Raw genomic sequence first — 25,272 nt, 5'->3', positions numbered from 1 at the left:
TCTGTATCTCCTTGTGAATCTTCTTCACCTTGTCCTCAATATACGTTCTAACATCCAAATCTGAATTCCCTACAACACCATCTCCTGTGCTGGTTCTAGACAGGATGTACCCTTGTTCACCACAAAACCTAGTTCCTGCAGCACTCATACTGTAAACACTCTATGCTACTGTGCTAACTCATTGCTTTGTGACATAATCAAGATGTCATCTAAATACACTATTAATTGGACTCCTCTTATCCACAAGCAGATGACCATTGGTTCTTATCACTTTTATGAAGCACCAAGGACCCATCTTCAAACCAAATGGAAGATTTCCACATTATCCCTTACCAATGAAACTTCATGAAATCTCTCTGATCTGGGGAAACTGGAACTGTCAAATATGCAGGTTTCAAATCTAGACACATTAACTAGTTACCTTTCCTTAAGAGATCTCTCAACATATGAATCCCTTCCATCTTGAAGAGACTGTATTGGACATAGTCTTACAACTCCTTCAAGTTTATGACAGGTCTCATGCCCTTCTCCTTTTTCTCTACTAGAAGCAGATTCCTTAGAAAACCAGGTGTTAAGGCTCCTGCTCTATCTATGGCCCCCTTTCTTGTCAACACCTTTACGCCCTGATCTACCATTCTCTCTTCGAAAAACTTAGCGCCCTTGGTAGTATTTCTGGCACCAGATTTTCAACAAAATATATCCAAGAATCACTCACCAGTTGCAACACTCATGGATCTGCTGTTACTTCTTTTCACCTGTCTCAAAAATTGGCGCATACACAAATGATCTTTTTTTCAAACATACCTTGGTGCCTTGCCTTTTTGTCTCCTCTAACTCTTCCTCTTCCTCTCTGCCATTGGGCATAGAATCGTGGTGTCTGGTATCCTGATGACTGATTTCCACTGGGTCTACTGCCACCTGAAATGGAAGTTTGTGTGATTCCAAAAACACGGCTGGGGAATCAACACCACATTCTCCCAGCTCACCGAAAACCTTCCTATTATACCTCTGCACCTTTTGACAGGAATATAACTCCCCAGCATATTTTGCCATCTCCTTAACAAATTCATCTCCAAATTGTAGGCCCTTAGCCTTTTGACCCTGATTATTTGCATGCTAATTCCGATAAATTCAGATTTATTTTCATCAGAAGGCTCTTCATACTCTCTGCGCACACAGCTGCATTTATGTTACAGAGTAAACACACCACTCGCTGCACCCATCTACTGCTGTCTCCTGCAAATATGCCTCCTCACACATGTTAAACATCTTTGTTAAGGGCCCAAACACATCAAGAAGGCAGTCTTGACACCCTTTAATCCCTTCTCCAGACCAGTTCTGGGATCTCTCCCTGATTTGTTGAAAAAAGCTAGCATCTTTGAATCTAGCTCAGGTGAAAATGCCACCTTATTGGCTAAATAAGGTCTTGGGCATTCAGAATGAGGTCTGACTTCTTCAGGCATCTCAATATATTTAGCCACATGCCTTGCCTGGACCCACTGAGGAGATATGGATGTTGTATAGTATGCGGGTCAAACATGATTCCTCAGGGGATCCTTAAGCTGTTTCACCTCTACTCTTTTACCTTTTTCCTTCTTAACTCTTTTCTTCTCCAATTCCTCCACCTCTGTGTCATCTATATCAGATGAACAGGGAATCACAATATCCCCACTGCTGGAGTATTCATCACAGGCCACTGCTCTGTTTTCTCTTGTACTGGCCTTTATAGTCTTCTCACTCAGCTCCAGCCGAATTGCCCTCTGACTGTCTTTTGGAATGTATTGTCCATTTGCCTTCAAGCCCTTCTCTCTTTGAATACGTTTTCTTTTCTGAGTCGCTATACAACTACTCTTTCCTGCTGTCGGCTTCCCTACGACCTCATCAACAGACCAATACTGCTCATTCTCCATTCTGTTTCCAAAGTTTCCATGCAATCATCAATTTTCTTTCTTAATTGTGTCGCCCTGACAGACATAGCCTTACTTACACAATCCTGGACCTTGTCTTCAACACTTCTTTTTGTGACACCATTGTTTACCATTATGACAATCAGAACTGACCAGAACCTCCAATATCCCTGAAAATAACCTAAGTGACACTTGAGAAAGTTAGGGGCTCACTACAACAACTCTGGACCTCAAGTACCAGCATTCCTCTGATTACCTTACTGGTGTCAAATCTTACTGGGAAAAAAGGATAATTATGACCCCAAAATATAGCTGCCACAACTGACTTCGCTGATAATGTACTGAACCCAACTCAAAATGGGTGCCTGCATCCTTTGTCGCTTTCACGGCAGCCAATAGAGTCCAATAAGCCTGCCTGGCACAATCAAAGAACTAAAGGGCAGCCAGCACGCGAGGGACAACCACAACGCAAGATACCAGATAAATCCCCCAAAATGAAACATTAGCATTTTTCTATACATTCCCTCTAGACCATGCTGAATAAACAAGCCTGTAAAAGCGTGCAGCGAGCAGCACAGCATGCACACTCCGGGCTCTTCCAGTTGTGCGCCTGCAAGCTCTCTCGTCTTGTGTCCACAACCACCTCAGCCTCAACAGCCGCATTTAGTTAACGAAAAACCCTTAATACTTTCCCAAACGGAATCCACTTGCCGATCAAACCACAAAAGGCTAACATTTAAATTTCCTCAATAAATGAAATTTTTTATAAATACTCTCCTACTCTAAAGATGTACAAAGATATACTAACCAAACTTTCTGCTACCATATCATCCAATTAAAACTCATTCTGCTCACACATTTAACGTATTATCAATGAAGAGTTCAAAAAGCATGTACTTATCTTAGCTGTGAGCAGCAACAAAGAAGGAAGATGTCTGCCAGGGGGGTTATTTAAAGGATAGAATGTTCGAGGATTCCTATTCTAAGTTCTAAATGTTTGTTGTAATTGCTGATGTGTGTTGGAATGTATAAAGTTACAACGCATACATTTACAATGCATGCACTTACAACACAGTTTTTATATCGCAACATCCACTACAACGCATTCTATTACATCGCATGACACTACATTGCATATTAAAAAACTACCTTTTCAATGCATTCCATTACATCGCATACTACCTTTACAAAGCATACCATTATGAAGAATGCCATTTAAGGTAAGTATTGGATAGTATAGGGGTATAAATTACTATTCTAACTCCAGGGTGTGCAACAGTAGGGTAAGTGTTGGATTGTGTAGGGGTTAAAATTACTATTCGAACTCCAGGGGTGCAACCCCACGGTAAGTGTTGGATAGTGGTGGGATACAATTAATATTCTATCTCCAGGGGGTGCAACAGTAGGATAAGTGTTGGATAGTGTAGGGGTACTATGCATTGTAATGCATGCGTTGTAGTGACATGCAATGTAGTGTCATGCGTTGTAATGTTATGTGTTATAATGCCTGCGTTGTAGTGACATGCATTGTAAAGAATGTTGCGATGTTATGACTGCATTGTAAGTGTAGTGTGATGTAATGACTGCATTGTAAAGGTTGCTTCCCGTGAGTTGGCAATAAGAGGATATACATAACCTTGGCCTCTGTGCCTTGCCATAAAATGAAACCTACCAATCATGGATAACCAATCACAATCACAATATACGCAGGGAGCACTTGCAGTTAGCACTGATCACCAGTAGTAAAGTGCCCAGAGTTATAAAACCAGTGAAAACTAAACGCAGCACACAGTCAAAAACAGAAGGTCAAAAGCAAAAAAAGCAGGGGAAATCACGCCGAAGATGCCAGGTCTAACACCATGCAAATTAACTTAACTCATCCACCGCTTCTGCCTTCGGATCCGGCCGCCAACTATAGATTCTGTGTATTTGAGCATTCACACTGTTGGTAAACAAGTCTACCATAAACTGACCACACCTGTTGCTGATCATCCTGAAGACTTCCCTGTTCAGCATCCAATCACTGAAACCCTTCAACTCCATTGAAGTCTAATCTGCTCTTGATTAAAATGATGTCTTTTAGTTGCACATATTCCTTGTCAATGCGTTACATTAGGGGATTGAGGAGGTTAAAGGTTCATTGCACAGTATACCTGTCCTACCCTTCTTGTGATTTCTCCATTTCTGTCTAATCTGGCATTTTTTCCTGCTCATGTGACTAGTAGCATAAGTTCCATTCGAAATGCTGTTATATTCCATATAGGTACCCGAATATAGGCTCAGGTAACATCATAACCTTTCACCTATGCTCACCCCTACATTGCACACATAACGGTTCTTGGGGACTGAACTTTTGCTTAGATACAACACTGCACACAGAACGCAGGATTTTCCATGTAAAGCCTGTGCATTATGATGAGGATTCTTGGAAACTCGGCAGGACTACCATCTGCTGCATAATAACTATGTATAAAGTTCATTCCCGATGTCATCCTAAGTCTGAAAATTGGCACAGCAAGGTAGAACCCCTGGGTAGACCTTCAGGTATATAAAATTCACATCTTGCTGAGAGAAGGAGAGGGGAAACAAAGACTTCAATGCTGACACACTGACGTAAGACACTGAGGCTCCTGCATGCAGATACTCCAGCTTGCTGTGGTCTAAAATCCCTTGCGGGTGTCGAATTCAAGACCAAGACGGGGTCCCACAGTCTCTCACTTCAGGTGATGGGGTTGACTGTGTCCTAGAGGGATTCTTGGCTTAACACCTACACACATGCCAGGTACACTTAGGTACAACTAGTTAGGATTGCATCGTAGGGGTACGCATTTTATTGACATGTATTTTATATACCTGCCTGTATTCATGATTTTAGCTTAATGGTAGAAATCTACCATCCTTTTGCTTTCCTATTGCTTCTAATCATTTACATCTGTTACTGTCTAATGGTTGTTTCAGCACACCTATTTTTTACACTAGAATGACGAATGTTCAATAAATGTTTATTGAAAACGCCCATATCGTTTATTCTGTGTATCTCTCTAAAACTGAGTAAGCGCGAGTGACTGAGCGAAAAGTTCTGTACTGTTTCCATGGTCTTGAGAGATCAGGTTTGTCATGCTTGATAGTTGCTAAGAACTATTCTCTCCTTGGTAAGAGGAGTTTCTAGTGGCACTGTAAGCTAGGTGGCATACGGGCTAACATACCCGTTAGGGGTGCTTATAATCAGTTTTGCACCAATCCTACTGTGTTTGTTGTCTAAACGCGCAGATCTTATATAGTTTTTATAGGAACTACACGACAATGCTCTTCAGTGATTATACATTTTTGTCTCCAGTAGACCCCTCAACTGCTGGATATTGAAGCTCTACACAATGTTAACCTCCTTCCAACAGCATAAAGTTAAAACCCACAGGCCCTGACAAAATCTTTACTTGAAGGCTGGAGGTTATGGTTTTGGGTTGTAGACTTTGTAGGGAAACTGTATACTGTTCCTCTGTGGTAAAACCCATTTAGCCTGCAATGTCAGGGAACCCTTACTTTCACAAGTGCAAGATGACTTAGTAAGCATACATGAGCTACTGTGGTATCCCAATAAGAGGTCTATGTTTTTTTCAAAAGGCATAATGATAGGCTAACGTGCAATACAGGCAGTTGTTAACCTTTCTGCTACATGTCTTATTTTACCTCCTGTTGCACAGCTTCACCTTCCCTTCACAGAGAAGAGTACTTTAGTGTTTTATGTGTCTAATTTTGATTTCAAAAAAGGATTTAAAGCATAGAAGAGACCTATGTACTCACCTCTAGGTTTTTAGCAAGATACAGAAGGTCATCCTGTAAGGAACAAGAGTGACATGTCCAAAAGAAAGGCAAGGACATGATCCCTTACCCTCAAATTAAACAAAAGATTTACTTTGTGGCCAAACCCCCATACTCTCAGCTCAGGAAAATGAATTACAGCCCTAACAACAGCTTTAATTACAAACTCAATTCCACCCAGTTTCGGTTGTACTACTGAATACTGACACCAACAATATTGTGGTACAAGAATATTAAAGGTAAATGCATAGTTGACAAGTATAGATTCACCATTCCAAATTCCACATCTACGTACCTTGAAATAACAAGTGCACCAAAGATATATACATGTTGATTTAGATATAGAAAATCTAGGTTTACTTACCTGTCAATATGTTACTTTCGATATTCTCTCCTCAATATTGTGTCCCATCGACACTTTGCATCGATATTCAAGGGACACACTCTCTAATTTTCTTCTTTTTTATGTAAAACTATTTTTTTTTTAAACAATACGCAACCAAAGACAGTGACAACCATCGGCATAAGCTTATAAAAGACATGTTGTATACATTTTAGGACATTCACTTTTCGACTTGTGATATACAAACCAAAGTAACTTCTTACTTTAACAAACCCCTCCCACAATCGCAAGGACTCAACATAGTATTAGTATGTTCTCTCTCATTTATCTTCGGATAGGCAGGTATTCCTTACCGGCAGACAGAGCATCCCCCTACTCTCGTTCCATCTCCCCCAGATCTTTGTCCATTTGTGGGGGCACCCCTTACTCTCGTAAACCATCCTCTCGCAAACTCTAATTTGAATCTCAGTTCCACCATTTTACAAGATGAGCTATTTACCTGAATTGCTTGGTTTCCATGATCCATTGTGCTCTTGTCCCACATCAAGCCTGAATACTGGAGGCCAGCACATTGGTTTCACCCTTCACATCGACTTACCTGTAGGCATTGGCATTAGGCAGTTGGTTGTAGTTGCCAACGGCTACATTCCCCAAGCAGGCGTATCCAGAGGGTGGTATCATCTGATAAATGGTGACATCTTTTGCTGCTCCACTCCCTGTATCTTTCCATATAGCTCTGAAAAAAGCAAAAGCAATAACGTGAAAATTAATTGCAAACTTTTTTTAGTGACGTGCTTAGAAGTGGAACTTACAGATAAGACACGAGTTTGTGATATAGAATTTCAGTTCCAAGATTTTATCAATTTGGTTAAAGGAAATTTTACACAATCCAAATAGAGACTGCTCAGTGGCAGGGGCTTCATGATTTTGTTGTAAATATCTTTATTGCATTTTGTTACATTAACACAAGGAAACAAGCAAGCAAGCCTCAGGCAACAGCTAACCGTGAGGACATAGCCAGGGCAGCAAAAAAGGATTAACAGTACTGTACAGGGAGCCACAACGACACATGTCAGCAGTACTCACCCGTTACAGCCATTCACATTTAAGCCTCAATGTCAGTGTGACAGATCACAGCATTTGATATCCAGACCCTGGTATTAAATACACTAAGACAAGCTCCATAACACACCACACTTTCTAGTAACCCATGACAATCCCTATTGCCAAAAGCACAACCAGTCGAAAAGGCTTCCAGCCTACGTTAGCCAGTCATCAGACTTATTCTCCAATATGCAATGTTAGATATGGGGTCTCTAGTGTGCAGAGCTATTCACGCTTTACAAGTAGGGTCCACCACTCTACTCAGGGTAAGTCAGATACACACTTTAACTTATCCTGTGCTCACCCTCTGGTAGCTTGGCACAGAGCAGGCAGGCTTAACTTAAGAGGCAATGTGTAATGAATTTGCCAACACACACACAGTAACACAATGAAAACACCACAAAAAGACTTCACACAAGTTTAGGAAAATAGAGAATATTTATCTGAGCATTTTCTATTTTTTATTGGGAGGGCGGAGGAAAGTTCCACTGAGTTTTTTTTTTAACTCCGTGGAACTACGCGGAGTGCCACTATACGTACTCCACCCTGGGTTAGTCTTGCGCATGCAGAGTCTGAGCCATGGGGTTAATTATGCCAAATCTGAGGTGTGCTAGAAGAGTTTGAGGCCTGGGCGCACTGTATGCAGACTGAAGCTTGCTACACACAAACATCCATCCTCATGGAGGCAGAGTCTGAGAGAAGAGACCTGAGGCATGCTATCTAAGATCTGCAGTCACGAGTCTGTCTGCAGTCTGTAAAGTTGTGTTACTAATTTAATTTACTTTAGATGAGCGTGAGGGTGTAATTCTTGATATTTCTATGTTTCCCTTGTCTTCATTGCTTGATTTTGCATGCGAGAACGTGTCACTCATAGTCGTTGAAATGTCACTCATAATTACACTGAAGTTATGAAGATGTCACACAAAGCAATCTGAAACCTTGGTAGTTATGTGGATAATCCACGCTCACTGTGAGGAGTTCCACCGGGTCGTAGGCTACAGGATGTTATTGTTCCAGGGCTTTAGGCAGGCCAGACTCTGCCTGCAGTGTCTCGAGCCCTGCAGGCTTCCCTAACACCCTCTGCCCCCAGGTGGCCGTGGCCACCAGAAATTGGTACCGGGCCCAGCCTGCCCTCGCTGTGATGTTAATTAATGTAAATTAAATTTAATATTATAGCGTGTGACTCGCCCCTATGGATTTCTCGGCGCTGCAAGTATTTAACAACCCCGGTCCGGCTGAGTCAGAATTGTAAAAGCAGCCCTCTACCAATGCGGCCCCAGAGATCGGCACGTGGTGAAAACTCCAGCCTCCTGCCCATAGCAGTACACCATTACTCCTGAATGAGGTCCGAGCAGACCAAGGCCATCAAAAGGACACAATCAGAGAGAGCAGCTTAGCGTGGTGGCAGTGAGTGTCAGTGCATCAACGAGGCAAGCCAACTCTCTCAGCAGCACAGACACAGCCAGTCAACAGCACTACTACCTGCAGTTTGAGTGACCCACTTCCCAACAACCTGGCTAAAGACTCTCTCTGGACCAGCCTGGCACTGCAGGAGGACACGTTATGGTGGCACAGGTGAGAAGCAACAGTGCACCTAAGTAGTGCAATGGGATGTCTGTGAGTGGCAGAGCGGGGGCAACATATTCTGTATTGTTCAGTAGCACATATCGGGGATTTATGGGCCTTGGAAACAAGGTCGGATTGGGGGGTCGGGCATTGGGCCAGTAGATGAGGCCCAGCAGTTAGTCGGAGTGTTTTTACCCTCAGTGCCTCGTCTGTAAAACCACCTGCCAAGAACACCTCATAAAAACCAAAGCTGCCATAGCATTAGAAAGCTGTCAGCCTGCACTGGCCACTCTTATGCACAGAACGACAATGGACCGTCCTGGTTGTGCATCCTCTAGAGATGCTTGGAGCGATTCTATGTTTGAGGAGGTGTGGGGGTAGGAGACGAGGTGGAATAAGCAGTTCTGTTGCACCTGTGCCCTAGGTGCTACAAACGTTAATTGCTTCTTGGGTTTCAAGCAGTCCATGGGGGTGTAACGGCTGAGGCCAAAGGTTTATGTGGGACAGTAGTACCAGTTAAAAACAGTAAAGCGCCTACCAAGTATATTTATCTCCTTAATGTTGGAAGTAAAAACTCTTTTTCAACAGTATGTACAAGAATTCTAAAAGTAATAAAAGTCAGCCATACAGTTGCATTTACATTTTACTCGTTGACTTCATGTTAGATGGAATATCCAGTCCTGTTTCCTAAGAGTATTTTATTTTCCTAGATGTGCTTATCAATATATTTTTCCAAGCAGCTTGATTCTTGTGCAGCGTATCATGTGAGTTGTTCCTAAGCATCAGGGTTGAGGGGGACTGAATGTGCACCAGTTGATGGTCAGGTGCTTTACAACAAACCATACTTTGTGTCAAGGGAAGGTTACACAACCGAGCATGTGCAAAAAAAAAATAAAAAAAATCTGCAAAACTGGAAAAAAAGAGCTCGGATTTAAAAGCATCACTCTCGGCATACACTGATTTTACACAATGTGTGCATTGCAGCGTGTGAACAGCTCACACTGAGTGTGGAAAGAAATGCAGCACATAAATACTCGTTGACATGAGTTATATCTTTTGCCTTGGGGTGCAAAATACATCTCCATCGAGATCAGGGTGCATCATCCATTTATGGGGGATGTAGTAAGTGCAGGTCTGCATTCGAAAAAAGTGCATCAGGCCAAGACCTGCCCATACAGAGAGTTCAGAAAACACCACTCAGCACATCAGCTCTGGGAAATGTCCCAGAAGAATGATTCTGTCAGTCTGGAGGATGCAGGAAGCACACTCTGGTCACTGAGGACAATGCAAGAAGCACAGTCATGTCAGGAGGGAAGGCTGCGGAAAGAAACAGGTCTACTTGGTGCCAGTGGGTGTAGAGGGAGAATGACGGTGGAGAAGGGGCAGACTAAAGTCTTGTGTAATTTCTGTATTTATATATATATATATATATATATATATATATATATATATTACCTACTGGCGGTCGCCAGTAGGTATATATAGTTAGGATTTTTTCTCTATGGGTTTTTTGAAAATTCTATGTCTAATAACTTTGGCGTTTGTGGACGGAATTGGCTGAAATTTTCAGGAATATGGCACACTTTGTTTCTGAGCAGCCCCTGAAAATTTGGGGGGGGTTCGTCAAGGGGGGGCCGAGAAAAAAGGGGGGTCCCAAAACGCGTTTTTCCCATGTTAATTTCCATAGGGCGGTTGGCCTCACTTTTAGCCCGAACGGCTGAATGGATTTGCACGAAACTTGGCAAAATTGTAGGGACTGGTAGCCCGATGTGCCTTTTGTAGGTCTCAATATATGTGCTCCAGTGGATTTTGAGAAATTAACGTTTAAAAAAAGATATATATCTGTAACAGCGGACCGGGCAGCGCTCTGGTTCGCGGACTTTTCGCGCAACGGAGCTTTGTGAAGCGAAGCTGATTGGTTCTCCGGCGTCTGTCAACATTCCAAACAGTCCGTAGCGGCCGCCATCTTGTCTCTCGGTAGGATCGAGAGACAAGAGGAGGTCAAAACAAAGGGGGAAATAACTATAAGGGGGCATAGTAGATCCTCTCTGACCCCCTAGGTTTGATGTGGAGGTTTTAAAAGGGCCCCGCGGGGCAAAAAATAATAATAATAATAATAATCGAACGGCTGAATGGATTTGCACGAAACTTGGCAAAATATTAGGGACTGGTAGCCCGATGTGCCTTTGCTAGGTCTCAATATATGTGCTCCAGTGGATTTTGAGAAATTAACGTTCAAAAAAAGATATATATCTGTAACAGCGCTCCGCTTCGCGTAACGGAGGTTTGCGAAGCTGATTGGTCATTCTGTCACTGGGCTATAGTTGGGCTACATCTGGCTGATATTTGGGCTACATTTGTTTTTTTGTGTGTCTGGCGGCCATCTTTGGGCTACATTGGGCTACATTGGGCTTCATTGGGCTACATTCGGCTAATTAGCAAATAGCTCATCGCAAACTAGGAATGGTAAAGAATCGCTATTTATTCCTTAAAGTTCGCTATTTAGGAAATGCAAAAAACTTTGATGATACATATGGCGGTTCATCTCTAACAAGATAAGAAGCATAGGGATACATTTATGATGACTGGCGCATCACCAGGGATGTGTTAGTCATTCTGTGCCGCTGTTCCGTCACCTATGGTGTGCTGCATTTACAATGCGGCGCATCATGGGGCAAAAACAGCACAGATGCGTGATGTATCTGTGCCGTAAAGGTGGCGCATTGCTGGAGTTGTATCGCAAGTGTGATGAAGCTCCAGCAAGGGTCGGGGGTGCCCCTGTCGCAGGGTTTCTGTTCTCACACAGAACTGTGGACAGAGGATTGGAACCTCGGCGAATGCATTGCTGGAGTTGTATCGCAAGTGTGATGAAGCTCCAGCAAGGGTCGGGGGTGCCCCTGTCGCAGGGTTTCTGTTCTCACACAGAACTGTGGACAGAGGATTGGAACCTCGGCGAATTAGGGTGTCCCAAAACTCACGTTAGTAATCAAAAACTCCTTAGCAAGCTAGGTACAGTGTCACATTGGATATAACAAACTCTCAATGTTTAGACAATCCAGAATATGAACTTATAGTACCTCAGGATACGTGGAACTCATGAACAGTCGGTCGTTATAGATTTCTTAGAAACCAGAACATGGAGTTAAGAAGAACAGATGTGTATTTGAAATGTTTATTTACTAATGCCGTCTTCTCAGGCGTAGTACCTTAGATAATAAAAGTACACATATTATCAGTAGCAAAATTACCAGCATAGTTACTAGTACATAAAAAGTGAATGGTGATAGTATGTTAACATGCTGTAAATGAATAAGAGTTAGCAACACTTATAAGCAGCCGCGGGCCGTGGAGGGAGTTACGGTGAGGCAGGGAGGCGGGGAGGGGGAGAAGCAGGGTGGAGAATACAAGTACACATATTATCAGTAGCAAAATTACCAGCATAGTTACTAGTACATAAAAAGCGAATGGTGACAGTATGTTAACATGCTGTAAATGAATAAGAGTTAGCAACACTTATAAGCAGCCGCGGGCCGTGGAGGGAGTTACGGTGAGGCAGGGAGGCGGGGAGGGGGAGAAGCAGGGTGGAGAATACAAGTACACATATTATCAGTAGCAAAATTACCAGCATAGTTACTAGTACATAAAAAGCGAATGGTGACAGTATGTTAACATGCTGTAAATGAATAAGAGTTAGCAACACTTATAAGCAGCCGCGGGCCGTGGAGGGAGTTACGGTGGGGCAGGGAGGCGGGGAGGGGGAGGGGCAAGGTAGAGAGGGCTCCACCCTGCTTCTCCCCCTCCCCGCCTCCCTGCCCCATCGTAACTCCCTCCACGGCCCGCGGCTGCTTATATCTCACCCTCCCTAATACACATATTATATTATTTGCTAAGAAGGTCTCTTTGTGTTGGTTTAGGGCGTGCCCATACTTTAGTGTCTTAGATTTGAAGGAATCACATCAGCATACACCAGCTCTCTCTTCATGTGAACCGCATCAACTGTTGTGTATGTGTGTTCGGCAAAGCAATATAAAACCCGCCTCATGCCCAGAATTGGCAGAAGTTGCACTTATGTTATGAGTATGAAGTCGTGGAGATCAGACCTCATAACAATTCTGTATCGTGTTGTTCTTGAAACTTTAGCACTCGCTGTACAGATATAGTTTAACAAGCAAAGCAGATAGTAGAGCAATAACATATTATTCTCATGTAAACCACGATGAACTACTAGGTGGAAAGCTAAAGCAACAACTAAGTGTCGTGTGCAGAAGTTGCAAAAAAGGAAAAATGGCGTTTAAACCGGTAATGAGCCCATGCTAACTTAACACGGTGTAAAGATATCCAGGACCTAGATGACACCTCCTCATGATCCGGAAACGAACTGAATAAGATAATAGAAGTGCCATCTCATGAGAGCAGATTGCAAGTTTATATGTGGACGGTCCGCAAGGTAAAGCATTAAAAACTAGGAAAATTTAATGCTAAAGAAAAATAAAACAGCCAAGTACTTTATCGAGTCTTAAGCCAATAGGCAAGGTAAATAATAAAAACTTGACAAATAAGTCAATGAATTGTCAATGAAATGCTAGTACTCAGCATATCAAACATGAAAAAGGTCTATGACATAACTGTGTATGCAAAATAAGCTGCAACAGCCTCCAATAGGAAGTCACCGTCTTCATCCGAAAACAGTTCAGCCATCCAATTTAAAAGCGGAAAAGAACATACGTGCTCTCCCAGCACCGGATCCTCTATCACCATCAGAGGACAGCTCGGTGGGTTTTCAAGAAAGCTCTGTTCCAAGAAAGACTGTGCTGCCGTCAGTAAATTCCAGGGACCAAGTAGTCCATGCATCAATGCCACAGCCATAATCCTTTCGCCAGGACAAACCAACTCGTGAGTAATGATAGGAGTCATCAGCTGATTAAAGTCGACGTCAGGAGAAACCGGTCCGCAGAGACACAAATCAATGGCCCAATCGAAATCACAGGTCAGGCAGTGAAATACAGGCTGGACACAGGTGAAGTAGGAGAATCGAAAAGATAATCCATATGCCGTGCTTAATATCGCCAACGGCATTGTGCCATAATATTCTAGCATGCGATTGCGGAACAGTGTCAGCAGCTGCAGGGTGGGAGGTTGCATAGGAGGGACATCCATATTTAAAAATGTAAAAAAGCACAAGAGCGTCCGCTGGTAATGCAAGTAAAAATGCCAATCCACGAACCAGAGTGCAGAAAATAGAATGAAAGGAAGCAGGGATGACTCCAAAGATTTTCTCAAATGAAGTCACAAGACCACTGGTAACAACTTTAAAAAAGTGCGCCAGGGACTTTGTGGAGGATGCGTTAAAGATAGTCGGAAACATGTTGCTGAAATTGAAAGGCAAATCTTAATTGAAAAGGGTGTGCACCTCTGTACGGCTGTTCGCTATGTGAAGTACGAAAGTTTCACGGGCCGAACTCAAGGCCACCTCTCTCTGAGACAAAAGAGCTCTTATTCTTGCCATGCCGTTGAAACGTGTCCCAAGGTTGGTATTTGTGGCCAGATTGAAAACTCCCTATGTTCATGTGTGGGAGGAAATAGAACATTTCTGCAGCAAATAACCCGTTCACTTACTGTTACGATAAAAGGAATACTTTTAATTAACTCAGAACAATCTTCATTATTGAGCATCAAATAACTACCATTTTCCAACAACTTGAACGTGGGGATGATAGCAGGAACTGGCGTGCCTTGCAACACGCAAGCCATATTTGGTCGGTGTTTGTTGCATGAACCGTGTAACTGTATGTGCCTACACATTAGTGAATGATCTGGCGTCTCAATGCATTCCTCTCCATTCAGATAAACTTCTTGATCATCTTTGAAACATCTGTATGTGTATGGAAGCGACCAGACCTCATGAAGAAAAGCACTACCTAAAGGTTCATAACGACCTATTGGTATATATTTCATACAATTTGAAAACTTATATAAAGCAAAAGGCAGCGTTATTAAACCGTGGATAAGGCATGTTGCCAAAAAACCCGCAATCCTCTGCTGATGATGTCACTGAGCATGTCATGAATGATGTAATATGTGACATCATCAGCAGTGGATTACGGGTAATAGTATCTCTAGTTTACTCCCCTATAGCTGTCTTTCTTTTAACATAAGTGTCTGTTTCCTTCCCTTATACTTACTGTTTTTGGTTCGCTTCCGGTTCGCGTACCGGGGAGCGAACTAAGAGAAATAGAGGTTGGCACAGTTCCAAATATTGTACCAATTTTTTAATAACGGGGAGGTAGTTCTGAAAAGAACTTTTTTTTTTATTTTTCTGAACATTTTTTTACTGTTTTTGAATTTTTCGGAACAGTTTTATATTTTTTTGGGTTTTTCTTGGAGGGGGCAATGAAAACGATTCATTGTAAAGGGCTCAACAGGAGCAACAAAACAAAAAAAAGAAGTATTTATTATTTTGGGCGTTTCGGACAAACTTGCATATGATAGTCAATAGCTCTGTTGATCAGAGTGATGCTTTTTTCTCCGTAGGAAATGAATCCATCGCAAAATGCGCAGATGTGTTTTACATCACCAAATCTCATTTGTATATTTGGCACCATCTCCCTGCCCTCTGGTCCCGTTACTTCCGGTACAACAGATCTTCTGGCCATAATAGGGAGATTATCTAGGTCGTTCCGAAACTGTGCAGCACTGTAGTTGTTAGGATGCCACCTAGTCATATGGCGATGCATTGTGTAGTTTCCGAAACTGTATTTTTTGTCGGTCCCTCTGGACAGTCTATCTTGACATATAAGGCAAGTTACGTATCTTGCATTTACTTTTTTCTGACCTTTGGGAATTTTAAAAAATTGCCAAATGAAGTTTTCTTTCCGGTGAGACGTCCTGGGCTGCTCAGGCAAAAACTGCCTCTCTTCGTGCTCGTCCTCCTGTTCCTCTTCTTCTTCTTCTTGTTGAATTATAACTTGAGCAGGTGGTCCACTCTTCCTTGGATGTGGTGGAGGTGGTGGGGAAGCACCAGCTGAAGCTACTAAAGAAGCCATTGCTCAGTGATCACAAAGGGTCTTTCTCTCACAATGATGAAAGTCAGAGTGAGGAAAGAAGGAGGGATTTTCATCATTTGGGAAAAACAAGAGTTCTCAACCAATCAAAAGTGTTCATTTTAGATTATATGACCTAGTCTTACATCATTAGGAAACCAAAAGTGAAATGAACCAATGAAAAGTGTTATTACCAAGTCACATGACTTGCTGTGTTTACGTTAAGCGCTTTGCAGGGCCTCCCGGTTTGCTTCCAGAAACCTGCGCTTTGCGACTCGCTTCGCGTACCAGTTCGCTAACGTAGTACGTCATATGACGTATCACGCGACAACGTGAAACGTCATGCGGACGGGAGGCGTCACGATGTTGTTTTGTAACGCGGCACTTGCGGTAAAGAAACGTTTACCGGCTCGCGGTCTATTTCGCGGCATCAAGGTCAGCTAACGGGAAGCTTCCCGATTTGCGAAGCGGGAACGAAGAAAAAAAAATATTAAAAAAAAAAATTATTCATAAACATATAAAATATATTTTTGGATTTAAAGAAGAATACATTTTACAGCTACAGATATTAGCTGTTAAAAAACCAATGAAATTCACAGAAAAAACCATAGGTTATAGACCATATATAGTTAGGAATTAGCATTTACAAAACCTTGAAAATTCACTGAAAAAACCATAGGTTATAGACCATATATAGTTAGGAATTAGCATTTAGAAAACCTTATTTTACTCACACAAAACCATTGAAATTCCATATATAGTTAGTTGCACTAACTATATATCGCGCATCCGCAATCCACTGCTGATGATGTCACATATTACATCATTCATGACATGGTCAGTGACATCACTGATGACATCACTGATGACATCTCAAATGACATCACTGATGACAACATCCAGTGACTGTATGTTTCTGTAAAGTTAAAATATGTTTTACATATTGAAGAATGAGTAGATGTATAAGTGTCTGAATGAAGGTTTTAGTAGGTGCGTGGTTGACTGTATGAGTGAGTGATTAAATGCGTCCTACTGAATGCATAGGTTAGTGACTAAACTGTGTGAAACTTTGCATCAGTATGTCTGTTGTTGTGCAAGCTGCTGCATGTGTTGATCAGTAGCTATATGAGTGGCTATATGGGTTATTGATTGGTTGGCCAAGTATTTGTATGGGAGACTGAGTGTGTGTGTGACTGGTTGGGAGGTGTGTGACTCTGTGCAGATCAATGTGTACTTGTATCAGTGATTGTATAAGAGAGTAAGTATGTGTTAGTATATGTTTGAAAATGTAAGGTGCTCTATGTTTAACTGTATAGATTAGAAAATGGAGGTGTGATTGATTCTTTGCATGACTGACTAGGTGTGTGAGTAACTCCATGGATGAGCAACAGAGTGTAAATGTCTGTATAGGTGTATGAGTGCATATGATAGTGTTGTAAAGATGAGTGATTGTATGTATGAATGATTGTATGGATGAATGAGTGAATGTGTGTGTAGACGTAGGAATCAGTGAGTGCGTATGTAGTAACTAGTATTGGTGTGTCAATGGTTTCAAAAATTATACTCTGTATTTAACACTGGTTGTAACAGAGGTTATATTAAAATGTGAGGAGATGCATTGTATTGTCACATGAATGATATCATCAGTGATGTGGTCATTGATGTCAAATGAGATGTCATCAGTGATGTCATTTGAGATGTCATCAGTGATGTCATCAGTGATGTCACTGACCATGTCATGAATGATGTAATATGTGACATCATCAGCAGTGGATTGCGGATGCGCGATATATAGTTAGTGCAACTAACTATATATGGAATTTCAATGGTTTTGTGTGAGTAAAATAAGGTTTTCTAAATGCTAATTCCTAACTATATATGGTCTATAACCTATGGTTTTTTCAGTGAATATATATATATATATATATATATATATATATATATATATATATATATATATATATATATATATATATATATTACTACTTTATTTAGCTTTTTTCAGTAAATTGGCAGTTGATATTTACCAGCTGTTCCCCCCCCCCCACCTTTGTATCACAGTTCCCTGCCCCATGGAACTTCTAGAACCTAAGGGAGCGCAGGTTAGAATGTTGTGAGTCTTGTGAGGAGTTGATACTGTGTAGTTGAGTTGTTGGTAACACCTGTTTATGATAATACATCTTCTTACCAACTTCATATCATGGAGTTCTTTGGAGTTCATTTCAACATGAACATATCAATGTTCAAAACCACTGGTGATGCATGATGATTACCGCGTCCCCTATACTAAAGAAGAATCCAAGTATTCACTCTAACCATGTGTTTTTACGTTTGGCATTTTGCAATGTGCTATCCAGTGGTCGACTATACAATCTACTGAAACTGGTGCAGGTTTTCCTCAATAAATAACAGCCAAACGATTGTAATATACAGGATACATGCACATTCGCAGACTGTAATCTATTTATCACCATTCCAGAGTGTAAGCACTCAGGAAAGAAAAGTAATTGTTACATGCAGTCTGTGAGGCGGTAAAAAGTGATTTCTCCTGCCAATATGTCAATGTTGCTGTACTGTAGTAATAAACTCAAATTTGAACTTTGCAAATAAAAGTATGAACGTGTATTTATTAGTACAGTAGCTCCAAATAGTGTGTAATTGGGACACATTTATTTTTACTGCTAAAGCACAAACAGGGTTACTTTCATGTTGTTCTCATATTGAGTATATATTTAGTGGTTGGCATTATGCTGGAGAGCAACGCACTTGCCGTACACATTCTGCTGTAGCATGTTACCCCCTGTAAAAAAATATCCTAGATTGTATATAAACTGAACACGTTGATTTTGGTCCAACCGTACTGTCATGTAACATATCTAGTGTGTTTCCTTTGCACGCTACATTGACATATAACACTTCAGATTAGCTTCCTTTGTAGCTGAGCCTGGACACTAATGTTTCACAAACATACGAATTATCAAACACTTGCACAAGAAGAAATCTGAAGGAACCATTGCACTTCTGAGCAAATTGACCCTAGCAGACACATGGATATGTATGTTATCCCCGTGACCGAGTGACCTCATCAAGATTCTATTGGTAGGATCAATAGAAGAACTGACATATAGTGATGTGCCATGCATTCCAGTATAAAAGATTGGCCTCTAGATGTATAGGAGTAAATTCACAATGCAACTAACAATATTGAGTTTGACATAGTAAATTAATGTGGCATTTCAGCATTTTTATGCAAACTAAACAATTCAGACAGATCTCAGAGTCATGTGTGCATCGTGGTAACTGATAAAATAGAGCAAGAAATCCATTATTAAGAAGATAATGTTAAAAATAAGGCAAGAACCACATACTAAAATATTTGCTTACCCACTGATGCCAGTGGTATAAAGCTGATTTGTTCTGTTTTTAAACTACTTGGTAGTAGACAACATTGGCTTGCAAACTGAAAGTTCCAAGCTGTTTGTTTCACAGAGGTCTACCTAGCAACATATTGACCTTGCTAGCCCCGCGTTAGACCCGAAAGCCTTAGGATGGTCTTCCCCCAAACCTTTTGCTTTCCCCCTCCACTTTTCTGACTTTGGTTTTGCTGGTATTAAGACTCTGTGCACTTTACTACTCATAAACAGTGCTCAAGTGCTTGTGCTTTCTCACCTAAACATGGTATTATTGGCCCATACCAAATTGGCATATTTAATATACTTAGAAACAGTGCTTGATTTGTAAAAAACATAAGTGCCAGGGCTCTAGCCAGGAGGACCCTGCAGCTTGTGCCACATACTGCCCCTGCCATGCTGCCAATGATAGTAGCAACACAACTGCTAACCATCACACTCCTACAAGTGTAACAGTTCAGACCCCAAAGCTATAGGAATGGCTTTGATGGCAGGTAATTGTAATTTTTAATGTATATTGAATTAATAATTCGCTGTTGTTGTGGTTATCTCTTAATTAGCCAAAAAGGGCCGCCTTGTGGCAGACAGTTAAAAGCACTGGTGGCAAACACTGGAAACCACCTGCTCAAATTAAGCCATGCTTATAAATCCCTAGTAAAGTGCACTACATGTGCCAAGGAACTATAAAGTAAATGCTACATGTGGGCCTGCAGCACTGCTTATGCCCTCCACTTAAATAACACTTGAACCATGTCTCGGGCCTGCCATTGCTGAGCCTGTGTGTGCATTATCCAGTTCCACTTCTACCAGGCACAGTAAACCTTTGACTAGGCCCAAACCTTCCCTTCTTATACATATAAGTCACCCCTAAAGTAGGCCATGCACAACTGATAGGGCAGGGTGCACTGTATTTAAAAGGCAGGCTATGTACTTTTACGTTTTACATATCCTGGTAGGTGAAAACCCTCAAATTCATTTACCATAACTGTAAGGCCTATCTCTCAAATGATAACATTAGGATAACATGATCACATTTTACAAGTTTTATTTCCAATTGGGAAAAGATAGATCATTCACATCTGGTGTCCCTGAAATCACAATCCAAAATCGAAACTTACGGTGAAGTCAAATTTAAAGTATAATTCTGAAAAGACCACTTCTAGAACATTTCTAGCCGGCTATTATGAACGCTGCCACTAATTTAACCGCATGCGTGCGGGCGGAATTCCGCCCGTACGCTGAGTTTTTTCAAATCGCATGTTACGTGACGAGCTGGGCTCGTCATCAGCGTGCCAGGAGGCTACCTCATGACGAGCCCAGCTCGTCATCAGCGTCGAAGGGGTTAAGCAGACTCTGACCAAGCTAACTAATAAGATGGTCAACATCATTTATCCTAACTTTTCTATTTCTGTCTGTTGCTATTGACTGGTACAATCTGCATAACTAATTGCAAATTGATTATGGCTTTATAATTTGCTTTGATGTCATGTTATTTGTGAAGTGTGTTGCTTTTTGTCATTCAAATATTTATGAAAATATGAAAAAATTAAGAATAATCATTAATAAATGATGTTGACCATCTTATTAGATAGCTTGGTCAGAGTCTGCTTAAATTAGTGGCAGCGTTCGAAATAGCCGGCTAGAAACCTTTGTATGTTTAGTAGTTACCGGTCCATTCTAGCCGAGTGAAGGGCCTAACGCTTGTTTATATACCTTCTAGAAAGTTGGCATTTTCTCGATTTAGCCATTTGATGCCTGTAGCCTGCCTCTGCTCACATGACTGAGTGCAATTGGCAGTTGGGCTTTGTGTATTCCTCCTAGACAGCCACACACATTTGGAGCTTATGTGTGTCACAATGGGCCACCTCAGGCATGATGGGATGTAGGATCTGGGCACAGCCTCACTTACACTGGAATAGGCTGTGTTCTGTCCACGCACAAAGGGTTGCATACCCCCTGTCGTAAGCCAGGACTGGAAGGGAGGACCTCTGTGCACTTCAAAGGTATGTATTTAAAGCCTCCCCCATTTCAAGGGCACCACTTGTTATAAGTACTGGACCTCAGACACCACCACTTCAGAACACGTCTGGACCTGTGGAAACTCTGCCAGGAAGAAGAGTTGTTGTATTGCGGAAAGACTGCAACTCTGCTGGAGTGTACTCTGCTGGACTCCTGCTTTGCTGTACTGATCTGGTGCCTGCTACCCTCTTGCCCGGGTGGGAAGTACTGGACCTGCATCTTTTGATCCAAGAACCCAGAAGGGCTCCAAAGGCTAGTTGGCTGGCCTCCTTATCAGAAGCCTCAGGGACACAACAGGCTTCAAATATCTGAAACCGGACTCTGCCAGATGTGAGTCTACCCTGCCAGGTGGTGTCTCCCCAGAAGTCCTGGACCCTTGGAAGTGCACTTAAGGTGCTTGCCAGTGGAACTGGTGGATCTTCTCTGCTGAGTTGCGCATCTCCGAGCAGAACTGATGCATCTCCTCAGCTGAGTGTCACATCCCTGAACAGAACCGATACATCGCTGATGCTGCATGGATTGACTCTTCGCAAAAGACTTTGCATCGCTACCACCACCTGCATCTTGGGACCGACACATTGCCTTTGAAACTACTGCTGCGCAACACTTTCATCACTGCAAGCTCCTTGCATCTCTCATTGATGGCAGCCTTGACGATGACGCTGAAAACGTGCATCGCAGCTTCACCGCTCATTGGAACCGACGCATGACCTCTGCTGCTTCTCGCATTCTCAACACCGTACTTTGCATTGCAAGCTCTCTCAACATGATCCTTGCCATCAAGGCAGCCGGACTTCGCACTGCAGCCTTGTTGCGTTTCAGAACCAACGCATCGCCTCAGTTGCACGACGCATCTTCGACGCAGACTCATGCCAAGCTCCGCAACCAGAATTTAAGATACTATGTTCAGCTGGCCTTACTGGGTCTCTGTGGCCAGCCCACACTGCATTGCAGTCAGCCTGAACATATGACTTTGTCCTAGTCCGATGCAACCAGATATCCCAAATAGCACTTTGTGCTTTTTGGTGCTATTTTTACCCATAAATGTAAAAAATCAGCATAAATCGGTTCTACTAATTGGATTATTGGCATTTTGGTCTTGTTTTGTTTAATCAGTGGCGTCACAAGGAGGGTGCGGGGTTGCGGACCGAACCGCGTGTCACCCCATCATGGGGTGACACCAATCTGGTTAGTTATGCTGGCTGGCTCGGGCGCTGACTTGGGGTGGGGGCACCATGTTCAACGCTTTAAAAGCACCAGATGCCGCATACTTTGTCCCTGCAATAAAAATGACAACTCCAGTGATTAATGTTCTTCCTGGAGAGAGTCTGGAGCCTTTTCTACTGAAAGTATTGACAGATCGTAGGGCAGAGGTTTAACATGGCTGCTGCAAAGTGCGTATCCCATTAACATCACAAAGTGCATATAATAAAAAAATAGGTCAATGGGTTACCAGTTTGGTCTGAGATCCTTTTCTTACTTTCAGTTTATAAGTTAAAATCTTATTATAGAGCAGTGAGCTATTAACTGCCATCACAAGCTGCATGCAAACTGCAAGGAAAATATTAAAGCAATATCATTTTTGCCCAGACTTTCGTTGTCCTAATATTGCAAAAGGGTGTCATTTGGGTAAAAATCACTACTTTTTATTAATGAAAACCCCTAACAATGGTGTTAAATTATAAATTCTGAATTTGTGCTTTTCCAGTCCAAGGACTCTTAAACTATACTGCCTACCAGTATAGATGACATGTGACTCCTACCCATTGTAGGTCTCTGTCTTATGTAACATGTCCTATATACTGATTTTCACAGCGATGATTGTCCCTGTGCAATGCATGTGTGATGTAAAAAATGTTGACATCTTAAACTGGCATGAGTGGTGCTATAAAACGAAATGAATCTAAGAGATAGTGGTTATGGAGACTTGAGGGGCACTATCAAATGGTGGAAGTGAGGGAATCTGTGGTAAAGGTGGTCATTGGGGGGGCGCAAACAAACATTGTCGCACAGGGCGCCACCAGTGCTAAAGCCGGCCCTGGTTATAAATGTGGCAGTGCAGGCACACAGTGTAGCAACAAGTAGGGGAGGAGATGGGACCAGTTGCGATCCAATTGGGCTGAAATTACCATTCACAAAGAAAGGAATGGAAGGTCCAGCCGCAGTCTCAGCCCTAAATGTAGAGACAACAAGAAGGTGACTGGGTTGTTCCTAGAGGAATTAAGAAAAGAAAATATCAAGGGGGGGGGAAGGGGAGAGGGGAAGGTCGTGACGGTCACGAGGGGGTGGGAGGCTTGTGCTCAGGTGGACAGACACCCCTGGGTATCCAATTTGTTGGATGTAATGGCCTCACACACCCTTGCGAGTGTCATGCTTCATCATCGGCGTTGCTCCTCGTCGGGCAGGCGGTGCAATGCCCAACGGGCTCACCTCTAGGAGGGGCTCTTTATCGGAGATCTTTTATCCAACTGCCCTATGGTGAAGTGCGGGTGAGGGGCCAGAAATAAGTAGAATGTGTGGGTGAGAGTAAAAAGTGGCTCGGGGTACCGGAAACAATTTTATTCTGGTGGTCCCCTGCCACTAGTAAAAATAGGGATAGCCGGTAATCATGGGAACAAAAGTTTCCCAATATGAACCAGGGCTAAAGGTGCAAAACTTGTGGTCAACATGTTTCTCGCATCTAGTTTATTAACTGCGATTCTTCAGGACCTATATATAAAGAAATCTACAATCTACTAAAACATGATTTAATCACAAGTATCAGTTTACTCAAGACACATTTGTTGTACTACCTGTCTGACACTGTTCCTACCTCGAGGTTAGGATTAAGGGGTGTCAACAGTACCCAACGGATCTGGCATCGGGCATGAAGCCAAAGTCTTTGGGTTCAAAATGCCTGTGCCATAGCCTGCAGCGCCTACCCTTCACGCCGGGTCCGGATAGGCACACAATCAGATTCAGATCGCGGCAATCACATTACTCCCAGACAGGGATGTATGTCATTACAATGTGGGCTTTACACCGCGCTACCATTACGACGCAGCTTTCACAACGCAAGTCGTTACAACGACTTGCGCTGGAGGCGCTGGATTTAGGAATAGTATGATTTACTATTCCAACTCCAGCCCACGTAACAGTAGGGAAGGTGTTGGGACAGTAAATCAATCTATTCCTTAGAATATAGCGCCATCCAGCGCAAGTCGTTGTAACGACTTGCGCTGTGAAAGCTGCGTCGTAATGGTAACGCGGTGTAAAGCCCGCGTTGTAATGGCTGTTTCCCCCCAGACAGTCCCCAAGGTCCGCCCAAGAAGAGACAGACAGTCACACACACAGTGCTATTAAAAAGGAGAGCTTCAGCTTTAAAGAGACGTGTCAAGGAGCGCTCTCTAATCATGATTTATTTCAGAGCTGGTGTTCGCTACATTATTTATGTGTGACTGCACGAAATGTTCCAAAAAAACAAGCTCTCTTGCTTTGGCTCTTTCTTAGAAGGTTTCCCACTGATCTGTTAAATGTGGTACTGGTACAAGAAAAAAGGGAAGTCTAAAAACAATGATTTTCCATTTTAATTCCCATTGGAAACTGTTCTCTGATACTGAAAAAAACAACTTGGATGAAGTTAGGATTTTACTCAGAAGGAATGCTATTACTTATGGTAAATCTGTTTAGCAGGTTTAAAAAATATATGTTGAAATAAGTCCTTGGTGTGCTTATGAAGGGGTAAATTTTTCAGAAAAGGTAGTGGTATCTGGACCGTTATGCACTAAAAATAAAAAATTACTTGCTGAGGGAGCATTTTTTCCAGTCAGTCAATGGGGTACTGCAAAACCTGGTATGGTACTGCCGTGATTGACGTTCTGATTGGCCAGCCGTAACTTTTCATGAAAATGCTGTGGTGGTCATGTCAGTACTCTGGGAATTTGCCATCTGTGTCCACTGGCGGACTCGGAGCGGAGGAGGTCTATGCGGTAAGTCGTGAGGGGGTGACACCATGAGTTACCCGCACCGGGTGACACCAACCCTAGTGACACCACTGTGTTTAATAAAATAAAATCTGAGCTTTT

The 25,272-nt window shown here is 42.4% G+C and overlaps 1 protein-coding gene across 1 annotated transcript in view; it reads right to left on the bottom strand.

Annotated features, from left to right (window-relative positions):
* LOC144752653 (uncharacterized) overlaps nt 1–25,272 on the bottom strand; it is a 197,837-nt gene that overhangs the window by 83,472 nt on the left and 89,093 nt on the right. The window contains exon 7 of the mRNA XM_078640528.1: nt 6,668–6,805. Within this exon, the coding sequence (XP_078496654.1) occupies nt 6,668–6,805 (138 nt within the window). The remainder of the gene's footprint in view (nt 1–6,667; nt 6,806–25,272) is intronic.

This window comes from Lissotriton helveticus, chromosome 5_1 (assembly GCF_964261635.1).
Source record: "Lissotriton helveticus chromosome 5_1, aLisHel1.1, whole genome shotgun sequence".
NCBI lineage: Eukaryota > Metazoa > Chordata > Amphibia > Caudata > Salamandridae > Lissotriton > Lissotriton helveticus.
The sequence above is the reverse complement of the archived record's forward strand: the minus strand, read 5'-3'. Positions and strand labels throughout refer to the sequence as shown.